This window comes from Nilaparvata lugens, chromosome 11 (assembly GCF_014356525.2).
Source record: "Nilaparvata lugens isolate BPH chromosome 11, ASM1435652v1, whole genome shotgun sequence".
Lineage (NCBI taxonomy): Eukaryota > Metazoa > Arthropoda > Insecta > Hemiptera > Delphacidae > Nilaparvata > Nilaparvata lugens.
The window spans coordinates 37,322,471-37,340,109 of NC_052514.1; the positions used below are offsets into that span (position 1 = coordinate 37,322,471).

Sequence of the window (17,639 nt, forward strand, 5' to 3'; positions counted from 1 at the left end):
AATCTCCAATACTGTTGAATTGATTTTAGAATACGTGAATGTAGAAATCAAGTACTGTTGGATTGTATAGTGAGGTCCACGTGATTATGGCAGTGGATAAAGATAGAAGAATAGCGATACCGATTCTCTGCATTAATTAATTTTATTTCTACAATGTCAAAAACATAATTGGCATCGTTGTGGACCTAGAAAAGGATAGTACCACCGGTTTTGTCGAATGATAGACAAGGATAGCAAAACCAAAGTTGATCAAATACTGTCATTATAACGTGGACCTCACTATAGTGATACTCCATAGTTGAGAAATAAAGATAAGTAACTCTTCAACAGAAGGAAGCAATATTACCGTCTTTGGTATAAACGAGAATTTCCTTAAATCTATGAAATAAGCTGAGAATCTCTAATACTGTACAGTTTTTTGAGAGTCCGTGAATTTAGAAGACAGGTATAGTTGGAATGTGATAATCCATATTGGAGAAAGCTGACAATAAGAACGATGAGAAACTAAGATAACAATTTTTTCAACAGGTGGAATATTCTATATTATTAAAAGAAGTAATGATGAGTAATGATGAATGGAATCTTTAGCAACTTGAATAACCTGTGTCTCAAATATTGGAGAGACTTCAAGTTATCGAATTTCTGATACAGAACGGTAGAATAGTGAAAAGGTTACATATTGTGGAAATTATTGAAAGCTTGGGTGAATTTGATAATATGAAGATTGGAAATTGCTATCTTTGCTGTTCAGTTCACCATTATTGACTGTTTAAATTCTAGTTACACATCGATTTTTGGTCGTTTGATTTGTGCCGTCCCTATGAACTCTATCAGACTGAATTGAACTTGATGAATATCATCTGTTTAATCTAAGAGAATCCATAAGTACTGCAAAATAACGTAATAGTATATTCCGCACCTAGGACCGAAAATGAGACTTTTCCGGCTTGAAATCGGTTTTCAAGTCCGAGGCCGTAGGCTGAGAGAGAGATTGAGAGCCGGAAAATCATTTTTGCCCGTGGTACGAACGCTATTTCTCGACACACAGAAAAATGAACTATATATATATATATATATATATGAGAATGATTGTTTATTAAGCACCTCCGAAAGCAAAAGTGGAAGGTGATAGCTCTAGCAAATCTGAGGTAATCTGAATATCAGGAAATTGTCCAAGAATTTTTATTTTTTATTCTGATTTGTCTAAATAACCTAAAAGATTATGTTCAATTATGTGGGAGGTTGAGTTTATACTTTTTTATTCTTTTCAAATGACAATAATATGATATTATTATAAATGTTCTAATTATTGAATAATAAACTTAAATAATGAAAAGTTCTTTGCTCAGCTGTTTTAGCACACTTGATATTTAGTGGCCGGAAAGGGTACTCTTTCTGGCCTTAGCCGGAAAGAAACCCGTTCTGACGTTAGCCGAGAGTCGTCTGCAAACAATGTCTTTCAGATCTACGTAGGGAATGGAAAACAGCTGCTTTCTGTGCAGTGTGGCGAAAAAAAATCGATGTGTGCGTGCAGGGCTTAACTGGCTTTACAGTAGCCTAGCTACTCCAATCTCGAAGTATTATTGAACTTTATCATAGAATAGTAAAAACGTTCCATATTGTGAGAAATTTGAACGAGTTTAGTATGAAAACTAGATACTTCTAAAAGATGAAAGGTGATTGAATTCCAATAAGAAAAATGATAGTTAAAATAACTCACCTCCTGCTTGTTAACACTCTTGATGTAGTCGAGTATCCTATCCCTGAGGTACTGGTCTTCTTCAGGCAGATTGGGCTGAGAGTCGTCAATGACCTTGACCACATCTTGAGGATACTTATTGGCCTGCCACTCTTGACTGGGAGCTTGCACCACCGTCATTGGAGAATCTGATGCACTTTGCTGCCAACTCGATGCACTTGGTGAATCCGATGCACTCTGCTGCCAACTCGTTGCACCTGGATGCACTTTGTTGGATGCACTTGGGTGCACTTTGATGGCTGCAGGTAGGGGTTCCTTGATGATAGGTTTGAGCAGGGTGGGAGCAGGTTTGGTAATGGGTTCCATTTTGACCCAGGATGCTTGCGATTGTTGACCTGGGTGAACCTGGATTCCAAACAAAACAGATGGGTTGATTGATTGATTGGTTCTTCATCACAAATTAATTCTATAAGGGTTCGAGTGAAATATTGAAAAATGTTCCATTTAAAACACGTAGGCACGGTTTCTAGGAAACTTATTAGACCTAATGAATCAATAATTCCATAGATTTGATGTTTTATTGGATTAATGTTTATGATTATGTTAATTCTGGTCCCTTCTAATTTGTATCATCGAGAGTCGACTGTATTATTTGGTCTCTGATAGAACTACCGATTATAACTTATGATAAATATATAGTTCCAATGATATAGATGAATCTAATTGATATCAGCAAATCAATATTATCAACACTCTCATCTCTTCATGAGAAAAGTACTATTTGGTCTTTGATAGAAGTATACATGAAAACTCATGAAAAATATATTGTTCAAATGATATCGTTGGATCTATAAAAATATGATCTCAATTACCATTAAAAACGAAGTTTTTATAGTAACGCTACAGACTTTATCAACTGTAGAATGTATGAATAGTTACAATTACTAAACAATTATTCAAAACTAGCAGGTAACCCGTGCCCCGCAAGGATCTAATTACAACTTGACCTACTGAGATCTCGAAGAATTTGAAATAGGCCTACAACCATCCTCGGTAAATAAAGAATCTATAATATGAAGATTTCTACTGTAGTTTTAAAATCAGTCGAGTAGTTCAAACGTGATGATGCATCATTCGTGAATCTCCCATCCCGTACGTGTATGAGCCGAATTTTTTTTCTTTTTATATAATTATACACTAGCAGATAACCTGTGCTCCGCTAGGGTCCAATGAAAAACTTGACAAACTTAAAACTTGACCTACTGAAAACTTGGAGAATTTGAAATAGGCCTACAACCATCCTCGGTAAATTGAAAATCTATATGCAAAGTTTCAAGTTACTCAGTTCAGTAGTTGAGACGCGATGATGCGTCATTCGATAATTTCCTATACCGTACGTGTATAAGCATTGTCACCTCCAATACAAGGCCAAATACCAATCATGTATTAGATTCTAGGCCTGCACTGCGACGTTGCAATATCGTAGGCCGGGGCCTTGTATTAGATGTGAGAAAGATTAAAAAAAAATACCAGCTGATCTTTCTCACCAATCATGTATTCGATTCTAGGCCTACACTGCGACGTTGCAATATCGTAGGCCGGTGCCTTGTATTAGAGGTGAAAAAGATTTAAAAAGTACCAGCTGATCTTTTTCACCAATCATGTATTAGATTCTAGGCCTACACTGCGACGTTGCAATATCGTAGGCCGGGGCCTTGTATTAGAGGTGGCTATGATATAAGCCAATGATTCTTTGTATTATATTATAGATTACTCGATGAAGCTTCAATATGACTCAACAATAGCCCAACAATTATTCAACAAATAATTATTTAATCTGGAAAAATCAATTTTTACGAACCTTCTTTTTCTCAGGATAGGGTGTGGTGGCTGGCAGACTGAAAGTGTGCTTGGGTTGGTTCTTGTCGTAGGGCATCAGCACACCGTTGATGACACGCGCATTACGCCACACTTGCTTGTCCGACTCGTCGTCCGGCACACGGACGCCTGTCACGACGGGAATGCCGTCTGCGTCGATCTTCACCAGACTGCGTCCGCGCTTGGCCGAGAACAGGTGGCCGTACTGCGATTTGCCCTTGACTAGCATCGGGGTTGACCTCACATAGACCGGGTCCGGGACTAGCGGTGACGATTTCGAGGAGCGGGTGGAGTTGTGATCGGTGTTCTAGTAAAACAGATTTAAAGATTGTTACGACAAAAGATTGGAAAACGCTGGAGAAAACGAGGAAGAAGTGGAAGAATGACAAGAAGGAAGAGAAGGAGAAGAAGAAAAAGAGGAAGAATGACAAGAAGGAAGAGAAGGAGATGAAGAAGAAGAAGAAGAAGAAGAAGAAGAAGAGAAGAAGAAGAAGAAGAGAAGAAGAAGAAGAAGATGATGATGATGATGATGATGATGATGATGATGATGATGATGATGATGAAGAAGAAGAAGAATAAGAAGAAGAAGATGATGATGATGAAGAAGAAGAGAAATCATCTTTTTGATTTTGTGAAAATTAGAAATTGAGAATGATCAGATTAGTATGCACTAGTATAATTCTACTCATGAGTATTCTAAAGACACGAAATACGAGATGGTTCTACATCTGAAGTCTTGGCAAATTTTAAAGTAGAAAAATCTAGTGTGGCGCACTCACACAACTTCCCTTGTCGTTATGAAAATTGATCACCTGACGCTAGTGTTCACTCGCATCTCAAGTCTACTATTCAAAGATCGCCAGCTGGTGACAGGACAATAACGATGGAGACAAACGATGTCTGCTATCTTTTCATAGTTGATGATTTAATAGAATCAACAGTTGCCAACAGTTTGCAATTGAATAATCACATTTTCTCGAATTTCGAGCTTATTTCCAATTTTAGGTGAAAATGTTACTGAACATAAATTGTAGAGATTTTGATGCTCAATCTTTTCCACTTAAAATTTTTGTTTAAATTCTATCTGAAGCCTGATAATTGGGAATCTAAAATCAAACTTTCCATAGATGGGGCGGAGCTCCTGAAATTCTTACAGATATGGGACTTGTGGCATTTGATAGAGCTAATCAATGACTATTTTCAATATAAATTTTATCAATATCGTTGGAGCTGTTTTCGAGAAAATAGCAAAAAACCTTGTTTTTGACAACATTTTCGGCATTTTAGCCGCCACCTTGAATTGCATTTGATCGAAATTGTTCGTGGACAAAACTCCTGAAATTGTACATTTTAAAATGGGTAGTATTACGATGTAATAGAAGGTAGACGGATAAGTCTCAGTATCCATAAATAGGATGTATCTTAAAGTAGGCTTTAGGCTGTTCAAGGAATAATGGTATTTAATGAGATAACATAAATTTCCATACATTTGAACTATGAGAAGTGATTCTGAGTGGAGAAATTGGAATGTTCCCTTAAAATAGCAAAATTTTCCTTCAGAATAACATAGTTTTTTCTTTGGGAGAACATGAATTTGCATTCATTTAAACTATAAAATGTGATTCAGAGTGGAGATATTAGAATTTTTCCTCACCTTTTGTTCAGACGAACTCTGCAACCTTGTTTCACCGCTCTTCAAATCTGCCTGATAAGGAGCCCCTACACTGATCTTCTCATACACCGTGTTCTCCCTGCTGCCTCCAGCTGAATCAGCTGATTTCAGCCCCAAATCAGCTGATTGCTGGCCGTGTCTCCCTTCCCGCTTTTTGACAAGCAGTGTTGCCACGTCTCCTGTTCGCGTTTTCACTGTTAGCGTTTCCATAGCTGCCGGATCTAGACTTCTGGCCACATGTAGGGCTGTTCTTGTTACTTGTGGTTTTGAGGAGGAGGAGGAAGAAGAGGTGGATGAGGAGGAGGAGGAAGGAGGAGGAGATGAGAGAGAGGAGGAACAGCAAACCGTCGCCCAGAGCAGCCACAGAAGTGCGGCTCTCATCTAGAACAGAGAGAGAAAACACAAATTTAAATTAAAATCATGGAAATATTCATAGGGTTTGAAAGAACAGAGAGATGAGAATTACGTGAAACTTCATTTTATATCTTGTTGAATTTTGAATGCAAATCAATTCATGAAGAAGCTTATTGTAGAAATTATACTCTCGAGGAAAATGCTTGATTCTGGAGAGAGTGAAACATCCATTGGAAGACTTCATCGGAACATAATATGATTCCTTTCATTATTCTTTATTTATTAAAAAATGAGTGGAGTAGGATTCGATGAAATGATCAAGAATTTATTGGGAAATTTATGTAAGTGTAGTAGAGGAGTAGTAGTAGTTAAAGAGAAGAGGTAAAACACATTCAATAAAATATGGGTGAAATCATGGAAAATAATATTTTATTAAAACTCGAAAATCAAATAGTCGACAAGTTTAGCACACTTTTATAGAGAAAAGGAACGTTATTTCGGTAATTAATTCCATGAAAATATTAAGTTGACAAAGTTTCTCTAATCAAGAAGCTTGAAAAACGCCAAAGCCGCAAGAAGATCGTAGATTTTAGAGTTTCTTGAGAAATCCTCGACTGTTTTTAGAGGTACAATCTACTGAACTCACTTACTTCTTTTCATTTCCTTGTTGTTTTAGATCCTGTTTCCAGATCTGTAGTTGAATGAATATGAATGCGCATGGTAATAAACAATTAAACATGTTCAAATATTGAGAAATTAATAGATAGAAGGATGATTTGGTGATTTCCTGTCCTCATCTATAATATAATAGAGAAAATAATCGGCTTATATAGACGTACGGGATAGAAAATACACGACGCATCATCACTTCTAAATTACTTGACTGATAAACTAGGAATTTGGCATATTATAGATTCTTAATTTACCGAGGATGGTTGTAGGCCTATTTCAAATTCTCCAAGATTTCAGTGGGTCTAGTTTTCAGTCTTCCAAGTCCTTGCAGAGCTCGGATTACCTGCTAGTAGGTAAAATTTAAAGCAAGGATGAATTCTGAGAGGCTGCTTGAACTCCGAAAGGTTGATTCTGAGTTTCATAGTATATTGTACTTTCAATATACTTAAATGCATATTATTTTGCTTTATTTGAATGTCATCTGAGATATGGAGTAACAGTTTGGGGCAATTCTTCTGAAAGAAATGTAAGAAAAATATTTACTTTACAAAAAAGCCATTAGATGTATGTGTAAACTGACGAGATATCAGTCCTGCCGAGATTATTTTAAAATTGAAAGTATTCTCACATTTCCATCTTTGTTCATATACAAGACTATCCTTAGCACCGTTGATAATAATTTTCTACCCACTAATAGCAATATCCACAGTCATAGAACAAGAACTGCTAATAACTATCATTTACCTAATGTTAATTTAGCGATAGCAAAGAAAAATCCATTTTATCAAGGAATAATTTTTTACAATATTATAGGCTCCCAATGAATAAATCTATTAAAACAAATAAAAATGTATTTAAAGCCCAATTAAGAAATATTTATTGAATGGGGGCCTCTATTCCATAAAGGAATACATGGATAATTAGTGGATGCGTTTCAATAATATTGTGTACTTATCAATTAATAGCTGTGGTTGATAACTTATTGTACTTTTGTGTTTTGTACTTTGTGACATTGATCGTTTCATGTATTTTTTGTTTTCATAATTGACGTTTGCCTTATGATTTGTTTAGCTTTTATGCAATAAAATATTCATTTATTTTATTTATTTATTGGTCTATGCAAGAAATCCACTTGGCTGTTTGTATCTATTTCTTAATCTCATTTCACGAGAAAATAAAGATTCTCTTATTTGATAGACGTTTACTGACATACATGTCAGCTAATTGAACTATGAAGGTAATTTAAGTAGGCTTTTAACAGCACGACCATTGCGTGTGAATCGCCAAACTAGACATTAATTAATTCTCTGCAACCTTGCCCTTTGCCAATGCATGCTCATTCTATGCTAATTCTATCCTTTCTAAAGATTCACAACGGCACACACAAAAACAACCAAGAAGAAGACGGGAGACGAAGGTCAGGAAGAAAAATAAGAAGAAGAAGGAGGAGAAGAAGAGGAGGAGGAATGCGGAGAAGGGGAAGAGGTAGAAGAAGGAGGAGATGAAGAAGAAGGTGGAGAAGGGGAAGAGGTAGAAGAAGGAGGAGAAGATGGAGAAGAAGGAGGAGATGAAGAAGAAGGTGTAGAAGGGGAAGAGCTAGAAGAAGGAGGAGAAGATGGAGAAGAAGGAGGAGATGAAGAAGAAGGTGTAGAAGGGGAAGAGCTAGAAGAAGGAGGAGAAGATTGATTGATTGATTGATTGAGTACTTTATTTATGTAGATTACAATATATACTGGCTCATACACTTATATACAGTAGCTTACAATAAAGCAAATTTATAGATGGATTTACATAATATAGACTGAGAAAATAATTATTGAACTGTAAATGATATGAAAAAGCAATTTGTAATATAATAACTATAGATAATTATATTGTTATGCTTCTACATAAATTGGCGGAGCTTTGGACATATCAATGTCCATTCTTCGGAAAGAATATTAAAAATATCCCCCACTAACTCTCTACCAAAACGTTAATTTCATTAATTAAACTAAGGATTTATTTATTAATGGAAATATTGTAAAAGTTTTAATTAATATGAATATTTAAGAGAAAAAAACAGAAAATTGATAAAGTAATATAATTCCATAGGTAGATAAGATCAAATTATTGATTAATAAAATGAAGTAGGCTGAAAGTAGAAGACGGAGAAGAAGGAGGAGATGAAGATGAAGAAGAGAAGAGTAAGGAGAAGAAAAAGAAGAAAAGAAGTAGAGAAAAGAGAAGGAGCATTTCTATGACATTCTAGGCACAGAAATGACCGGCCAATCGCAAGCTAGTTCCTTATTTTGACACCTACTGAGACACGCCTCCAAACTCCCCCTACTCTCTCCTGATTGGTTGACAGTTCCAAGTGACTGATCTAGGATTCAGTCACTAGACTACAGTAGCTGCTGGGTGAATGATAAATTCTCCCATTTCTTCGTTTGTTGTCAAATAATCAAATACAAACTTGATATCCATGTGAGAAACCTGCTGATGTGAATTGTTTTACCAAAAGTGAAAAAGAAGAAGAAGTTGAAGGAAGAGAAAAAGAAGAGGGGAAAAATTATGAACAAGGACAAGAAAACGAGATGAGAAGCAAATAGAGTAGGAGACAGAAGAAGCATGATGAAGAAGAAGAAGAAGAAGAAGAAGAAAAAGAAGAAGAAGAAGAAGAAGAAGAAGAAGAAGAAGAAGAAGAGAAGAGAAGAAGAAGAAGAAGAAGAAGAAGAAGAAGAAGAAGAAGAAGATGAAGAAGAAGAAGAAAAAGAAGAAGAAGAAGGAGAAGATAAAGAAGGCAAAGGAGAAGAAGAAGAGGAAGAGGAAGAAGGTGATGAGAAAACAAATGAGGAAATGAGGACAAAGGAGACAGGCATCAACGTAGAAGACGACAGTAGAAGAAGAAGAAGAAGAAGAAGAAGAAGAAGAGAAGAGAAGAAGAAGAAGAAGAAGAAGAAGAAGAGGGCATGAGAAAAATGAGACATAAGGAGACGGAGTAGCAACTAGAGGTGGAAGAGAAACGATTGGAGATAGATAGATGAAAATGTATTTTCATTTGTACTTGATATCATTAAAAGTGATATGTGGGTAAAGTTAAGACAATAATAGCCCTCTCTTTCATTTAACCATCAAGATTTAGTGAAAAGAGGAATCGTGAAAAAGTGAAAGAATTAGTGAGAAGATGAGAAGAAGAAGAAGAAGAAGAAGAAAGAAGAAGAAGAAGAGAAGAGAAGAAGAAGAAGAGAAGAAGAAGAAGAAGAATAAGCAGAAAGAAGAAGAGGAAGAAAATTATGAGTAGGTTGAGAAAATGAGATGAAAAGCAAATAGAGCAGGAGACAGAAGCATGATGAAGATGATCATAATGATAATGAAGAAGAATAAGAAGAAGTGGAAGAAGAAGAAAAAGAAGAAGAAGAAGAAGAATGAGTGGAGGTCATGATAAAAAGATACACAAGAAGACGAAGAAGAAGTAGCAACATGAAGCGGGTTTCAAAGAGAAACGAGTGGAGATAGATGTATTTTCATTTGTACTTTATATCATTAAAAGTGATGTGAGTGAAGTTTAGACAATAAGAGCCCTCTCTTCCATTCAACTCACAAAAATTAGTGAAAAGAAAAATCGTGAGAAAGAGAAAGAACTAGTGAGAAGAAGAGAAGAGAAGAAGAAACGTGAAAAAGAAATAGAAGAGCAGTAATGTGCAAATACCAGCTGGAAATCAAACGTGATGGGCTCGTTAAGTCCTAGCCACGTGACAAAAGGTTAACTTAGATCAGCTGATCAAATTATGCAACAAAGAACGACCTTGAAGCACCTGACCAAGTGATTGTAATGACCCGGTCACGAAATTACTACTTATAGTAGGCTGCTACACCTATCCAAAATCAAAACATTGCCAAACAATTAACAAATAATTACCGTATTATTTTGTTCTATCGTGATTTACAACTTGTTTCGGAATATGAATGACTACCAAAGTCAAATGCTCAAGTATAGTGGAATAACATGCTAGGTGAAAGTGTTACCTTGATATTAAAACGTAATAATTTACTGTGAATAAGAGTAGTTCTTTCATGTTTGCTATTTTGATGCCACGATGGGAATAGTCACGACTTCAAGAAGAGTTGTTATTTTCAGTCTTATTGAAAATAATATTGCAAAATTTCAAGTTTATTTATTTAACTATTATTTAACGAAAATCCTAAATAAATGCGGCAAATCACCCCTTCTGACTTCTGCTACTGCAGACAATGACAACAGGGTTTAACAGCTAGATGAAAATTCGATGAGAACTACTATCCAAAAAAAAATTATTTATTTCATTTATTATTTTACAAAGGCGACTTCCTAGAAGTATTTTGAGCCTAGGTGATGATGATGAGATGGATGATAATACAATGAAGGTAGAGTTATGAATGAATAAAAATTATAGGTTATGTTATCCACTTGAATTGATTTGAGTCTACTTTTCAGTCCAGAAATAAATAAACTAGAAATTTGGAATTACATTTGATTAAAAACCGTCTATAATAGAATGATTATAATACAAGGATACGGATAATACAAGGTGGAGTAATGAATGGATAAAAATTATAGGTTATGCTATCCACTTGAATTGATTTGAGTCCAATTTTCAGTCCAGAAATAAAAAAACTAGAAATTTTGAATTAGATTTGATTAAAAACCGTCTATAATAGAATGATTATAATACAAGGATACGGATAATACAAGGTGGAGTTATGAATGGATAAAAATTATAGGTTATGCTATCCACTTGAATTGATTAGAGTCCACTTTTCAGCCCAGAAATAAAAAAAACTAGAAATTTTGAATTAGATTTGATTAAAAACCGTCTATAATAGAATGATTATAATACAAGGATACGGATAATACAAGGTGGAGTTATGAATGGATAAAAATTATAGGTTATGCTATCCACTTGAATTGATTTGAGTCCACTTTTCAGCCCAGAAATAAATAAACTAGAAATTTGGAATTACATTTGATTAAAAACCGTTTATAATAGAATGATTACATTCAATGAACTCTCAGAACTTGAAAATATTGAGTTATTAAGAAAAATTTTGAACCAGAAATAAAACACTAGTTAATCAGTTCAGTAGTTCAGACGTGATGATGCGTCATTCGTGAATTTCCTATCCCGTACATCAGTAGGCCTCTAAGCCACTTTTTTCTTTCATTATATTTTAAGATATAGATTTTATCTCTGATTATAGGCACATCGAGCCTTGCTCTATTAGACTAGTAGTTCTGTGAACAATAGACCTCACGCAGTATTCTCATCCACAAGTACCTGATTGAAACATACTGCAGACCTCATGGGAATACAGCAATAGACTGGCTCCTCCACACATCTGTTTAATCACTTGATTTATGATGAATAATTCTATAGTCTGATTTTTACTATAATATTGGCGTATGAAGGAGGCTCCTTTTTCCTTTTATATTATTTAAACATATTCATGTTTAATAATATGTCAATTATTAGTAATTTTTAGTAATATTGTATTTGTTTTTAGAATAGAATTATAATAATATTTTGTTTAGTTTTATGAAATAGCACAACTCACATCCGCGCTCAGATTCTTTCTTTGCGGATGCTAATCTTTCCATAAAATGTAATTCATATTTATGTTTGTGAACTGTATTTTGAATGGAAATGAATTTGATTTGATTTGATATTATCCTTGAAATGCAAAATTTCCAAAAACCTTGTATATTCGTCGACGCGCAATTAAAGAAGGAACATACCTGTCAAATTAAATGAAAATCTATTACCGCGTTTCGCCGTAAATACGCAACATATAAACATTTAAACAGAACGCCTAGAGAAATGCCAAACCGTCGACTTGAATCTTAGACCTCACTTCGCTCCGTCAATAAGATGTAGATTTTTTCTCTGATTATAGGCACAGCAAGCCTTGCTCCATCAGATAAACTGTGTTTAGATTTTCTCCCAAATCGGAAAACTTTTTACTCGTGCTTGTTTTGTAGTTCAAAGAAAGTTATTCGTGTTTAAGAATGTAGAAGTAAATCAAGCATTTAAACACAGACATACCGTAATCGACGATGATTTTCACGACAATAAATCACCAAGTACTGACGGAACTTCGTTTGTGCTTGCAAGCAGGAGTGGGCTTGGGACTTAACCTCAACTTACGATATCGTCAAATCTCTACTTTCACCATTATTTTACATGCTGAGTAAAAGAAATTGCAGCTTATCAGTGTTTACTAATAAGGGGGACTTTCCATGAAGGAGGAGGACTTGATGCCTGCTAAGTCCCACTTAGGTACTTTGTTATTTTCCCAGCGGCGTCAACTTCTCAAATAGTAGGCTTCATATTCGTGTGAATCTGCAACGATAATTCAAAGAGAATTTATTTTCTAGCTCCTTACTCTTCCCTCTCCACTTCTCTCTAATTCCTCTTCCATATCACCATCTATCTTTCTATTTCTCTCTCTTTCCATGTTTTTTTTTTAAAACATCTTTATTGCCCATAAAAAACAAAATACAAAATAAAAACTTACAAAAGAAATATTCTAGATTATAATAATGCTATTTTACAAATAAATTAAAATTACATGGCACCACCCAGCAAGGGCAAAACCCTGACCGCTGAGTGAGAGTATCAGCTGTTTAGACAATATAAAAATTTATTTACTAATAATCAAAGCTACAAAAAATTGAAGTCCAACAATAAATTACTAGTCATTATAATATTTGACTGATGTCGAAGAGAAATTTTTGTATCACCCAGTTATTTATCTGTTCCATCATCCTCTGTCTACCCCTATTAGAAAGAGATTCTGACAACGCATTTGCCATGATATTTATTATTTTTGAGCTAAGATACCCCAATTGTCTTCGCACTATTGTCAAATCTGAATAGTTAATATTATAAATATTATGAGATGAAACTCTCAGGTTATACATTGAAACGTTATTATTCACTGTAAATTCATCCTTCCTCATCCATGCATAGTAGAGAAGTTTCTTTATATAAATTTGACGTACTGTCATCACTTTAAATTTGGCAAATGTTTTACTACTAGAAAAAGCCCTTGGCTTATTTAGAATTGTTTTATTTTCATTTTCTGAAATGTAAAAATTTTATTCATGAAAACATCATTCGCTCCTCCCCATACCACTAACCTATATTGCAGCACCGATTGAACATAGGCAAAGTAAAGGACCCTAAGTAATTTAATGTCTAATATTTTACGGACTTTATAAAAGATAAAGGAAATAAATTTTAAGCGTTTACAAATATATTCTATATGAGGCTCCCACTTAAGGTGGCTATTTTTTAACATAAAACATTAGATAATTCAAAGTGAATTATCTAGCTCCTTACTCTTCCCTCTCCACTTCTCTCTAATTCCTCTTCCATATCCTCCTCTATCTCTTTAATTCTCTCTCTCTGCATTTTTTTTCTAACTTCACCTTCCTTTCATACCCCATCTGCATGCATCCTAGTAGAATAAAATTGTTTAGTAAAGTCACTTTTTGTCAGCGATGTTCGAGATGAAAGCTGGGAATAAAATTATTAACAGTCATTGAAATATGCATGAAATTGATTTTGTAAAAATTATTGTTCATATCGATGTTGAAGTATACTGGAAAGAGAAACTATAGAATTTCGTGTACTACTTCTCCTAATTTGGAAGGTTTTTACTCTTAACATATGTATTAAACAATGAGAATCCGTTCTGGAACTTCCGGGATGAATAAATGTATTGAATCTCTCTAATATTGGCCTCGAAATATGGATTGTTAAAATAATAATCATTGTTTATCAATTAACCAGGAGTTCTGTGAACAGTACACCTCACGCAGTTTTCTCATCCACAAGTATCAGATGTCACCTGTTCTAGTTGAATCACAACACAGTTGAATCACAACACAGTTGAATCATAATTTGCTCTTAAAAACTGTTATTTGTTTTCTCCAAGATCAAAAACTCACTTATGTTGATAAACTCAGTTCACGTTTAAATTTGTATCCCATATGATGATTTATCAGTTCATTTAATCTCGCTAATATTGGCCTCAAAATATGGATTGTTAAAATAATATCAATTTATTAGTAGTTCTGTGAACAGTAGACCTCACGCAGTTTTCTCATCCACAAGTATCAGATGTCACCTGTTCTAGTTGATTCAGTTGAATCATAATTTACTCTTTAAAACTGTTATTCGTTTTCTCCTAGATCAAAAACTCACTTATGTTAAAAAACTCCGTTCACGTTTAAATTTGTATCCCATATGATGATTTATCAGTTCATTTAATCATTTTTTATTCTATTCTCAATCACCTATCAAATTTGTTTTTCAATTGTTAGAATATTGATACTGATGGGCACGCATCATAAAAAATATTGAAACCCTACCTCATAGAAATAGACACGGCCAGACATCTATGTAATGCAAGCAATGAATAATCCACTTGTCAGCTGATTGATTATGAATAATTCTAAAGTCTGATTGATCCTATCTTCAAAGTGGATTATACATATAGTGATATTAGAGTATGGAGGAATTCCTTTTCATATTATCCTAAAATGCAAAATTTCAAAAAACCTTGTGTATACATGGACGCGCAGTTGAAAAAGGAATATTCCTGCCAAATCTCATCGAATTCTATCAACGCGTTTGGCCGTAATCACGTTACATACAGACAGACAAAAGCAAATCGAGTTGAAACATAGACCTCACTACGTTTGGTTAATTATTGATAATGATGAGAACCTAGTAACTATGCTGAAACTATTAATCTGCAATTATCAGTACTTAATCAGGATTTGATTGAAATTGCCCATATTTTTTACCATCAAGAAAAACGTTTGTACCATTTTCCAAACCAAGATTATAGCAGATTATTGGCGGGGAACAAGTGGACATTATATAGTGAGGTCCACGTTATAATGACAGTATTTGATTGAGATTGGTGTTGCTATCCTTGTCTATCATTCGATAAAGCAGATAGCGCTATCCTTCTCTAACTTTGCCAGATCGTTTTTGACAACGCAGAAATATAATTGATTACGTTTACACAATATTCAATCTCAATAATGGGAATTTATTTTTTAATAATTGAAAAATAAATTTTTCTTGACGAATAAAATGTAATTATTGATTGTTTAAAACAAGAATGGGCATATGACTAATAATTGTTGATCGAAAATCAATTCGTTTTTGACAACGCGGAAATATAATCAATTACGTTTACAAAATATTCAATCTCAATAATGAAAATTTATTGTTAAATATTTGAGAAATAAATTTTTCTTGATGAATAAAATATGATTGATTATTTAAAACAAGAATGGACATGTTACTAATTATTATTGAACGAAAATAAAATCACATTTTGTTATTAGAAAAAACGGATTATAATAATAAGATTATAATTAAACGATTTAATAGTAAGCAGTTCGTGATGGAAAACAACATTGAAGAATTCGAAAATAAAAATTAAATGCTGTCTCCGCTTAATTCATTATCATTTGAATAATTGCAATATCTCAGTAATTTTCCATCTGTGAACATAATATTACATCAGATGATATAAGCTATCCTCTATAGAAGGCAGTGGCAAGGAAGAGAGTCGACAACGGCTGTTATCCTATCTTTCTCCACTTTCATTATAACGCTCATTGAAATGGTAAAAATCTGGAAGCTGTTGAAACATTAAAGAGTCCACTTGTTGCATACAGTAGTCAGTGCATTTCTCATTCCCTCTCTCTCACTCACTCACTCTGTTCAGTGACGTCACAGTCTGAGCGCTCGTGACATCGACCTTGACTCAGCTAACGGACCTAGTGCAGTGTATTGACCCACTGACTGACAGTTCAAAAACATCCACTTCCGTATTGCAGTTCTTCGATAATTAGTGTTATTCTAAATTCTTCAAACAAAAAAGCCATACTTTCTGTCCGAGAGAGTCGGATTTGCTCACATCATGACTGTGTATTTATTTATTTCATTTATTCATTCATTTATTTATTCTTTTTGGCCGAGCGAAGTGAGGTCTAAGATTCAAGTCGACGGTTTGGCATTTCTCTTAACTTTTAAATGTTTATATGTTGCGCATTTACGGCGAAACGCGGTAATAGATTTTCATGAAATTTGACAGGTATGTTCCTTTTTTAATTGCGCGTCGTCGTATATACAAGGTTTTTGGAGATTTTGCATTTCAAGGATAATATAAAAGGAAAAAGGAGCCTCCTTCATACGCCAATATTAGAGTAAACATCAGACTATAGAATTATTAATCATATATCAGCTGACAAGTGATTACATAGATGTGTGGAGAAGCCAGTCTACTGCTGTATTTCCATGAGGTCTTTAGTTTCAATCAGCTACTTGTGGATAAAATACTGCGTGAGGTCTACTGTTCACAAAACTACTAGTTTACAACGAAGCACAGATCAGGGGAGAAAAAATAAGAATAGCTTGAACTATTTCTCTCCAAAATCTAGGTAAGTCTATAATAAAAAGTCCGAAATGAGGCTATGTCTAAAGGGTTTCCACAATATTTTCAGCCAAGAATGTTCTTATTTTAAAAATTGATTGCCAAGCTCCGTTCAAATTGATAGATTAACATAGGGACGTAAAAAATCGATGTGTGTTTAACTGGATATGCTGATGAAGCTCATGGTATTATAATAGCATAGATTGTCTAGATAGTGACTAGCCAATTGAAATGGTTAATCTTTGGTGATAATAGATAATTAAAATTGGACAAGGTAAAGGTGAAGGTTGGGTGAACATAGTTCAACCCACTTTTGGACTGTCTCATTATCTAAATTTGAAATGAAAAATAGCACAAGGATTGCCTTAGTATTTTTCTATTTTAGCAGAGACAACTTATACTTACGCTATCTTTTCCATATGATTTTAGCTACCAGTGATTTAGTTACACATAAGAGTAACATATTGCACATGCAGTACATCTATATATATATAAAAGCGAAATGGCACTCACTCACTCACTCACTCACTCACTCACTCGCATAACTAAAAATCTACCGGACCAAAAACGCTCAAATTTGGTAGGTATGTTCAGTTGACCCTTTAGAGGCGCACTAAGAAATCTTTTGGCGATATTCCAACTCTAAGGGTTGTTTTTAAGGGTTTAAAGTTCGTCTTTAGCATGTATATTCTTCTTCTCCCAATCTCTTAATTATAATTGGAATTTCCATATCATATGTACTATAGAACTATAATCTAGATAGAGTACCTCTTCGAAACAGTTGTTAACTGGCAACTAAATTATAATTTTGTCAGGTTGGCATTAAGTTGAGTTGACTTTGTTAGGTTGGCACCAAGTTGAAGATTTAAATGCATTTATCGCGGA

General features: G+C 34.3%; 1 protein-coding gene across 2 annotated transcripts in view; it reads right to left on the reverse strand.

Annotated features, from left to right (window-relative positions):
- LOC111047755 overlaps nt 1-17,639 on the reverse strand; it is a 100,313-nt gene that overhangs the window by 32,076 nt on the left and 50,598 nt on the right. For both annotated transcript variants that reach the window (XM_039438362.1, XM_039438361.1), the window contains exons 2-4: nt 5,232-5,630; nt 3,561-3,884; nt 1,721-2,104 (exon numbers count right to left, since the gene is read on the reverse strand). In XM_039438362.1, the coding sequence (XP_039294296.1) occupies nt 1,721-2,104; nt 3,561-3,884; nt 5,232-5,630 (1,107 nt within the window). The remainder of the gene's footprint in view (nt 1-1,720; nt 2,105-3,560; nt 3,885-5,231; nt 5,631-17,639) is intronic.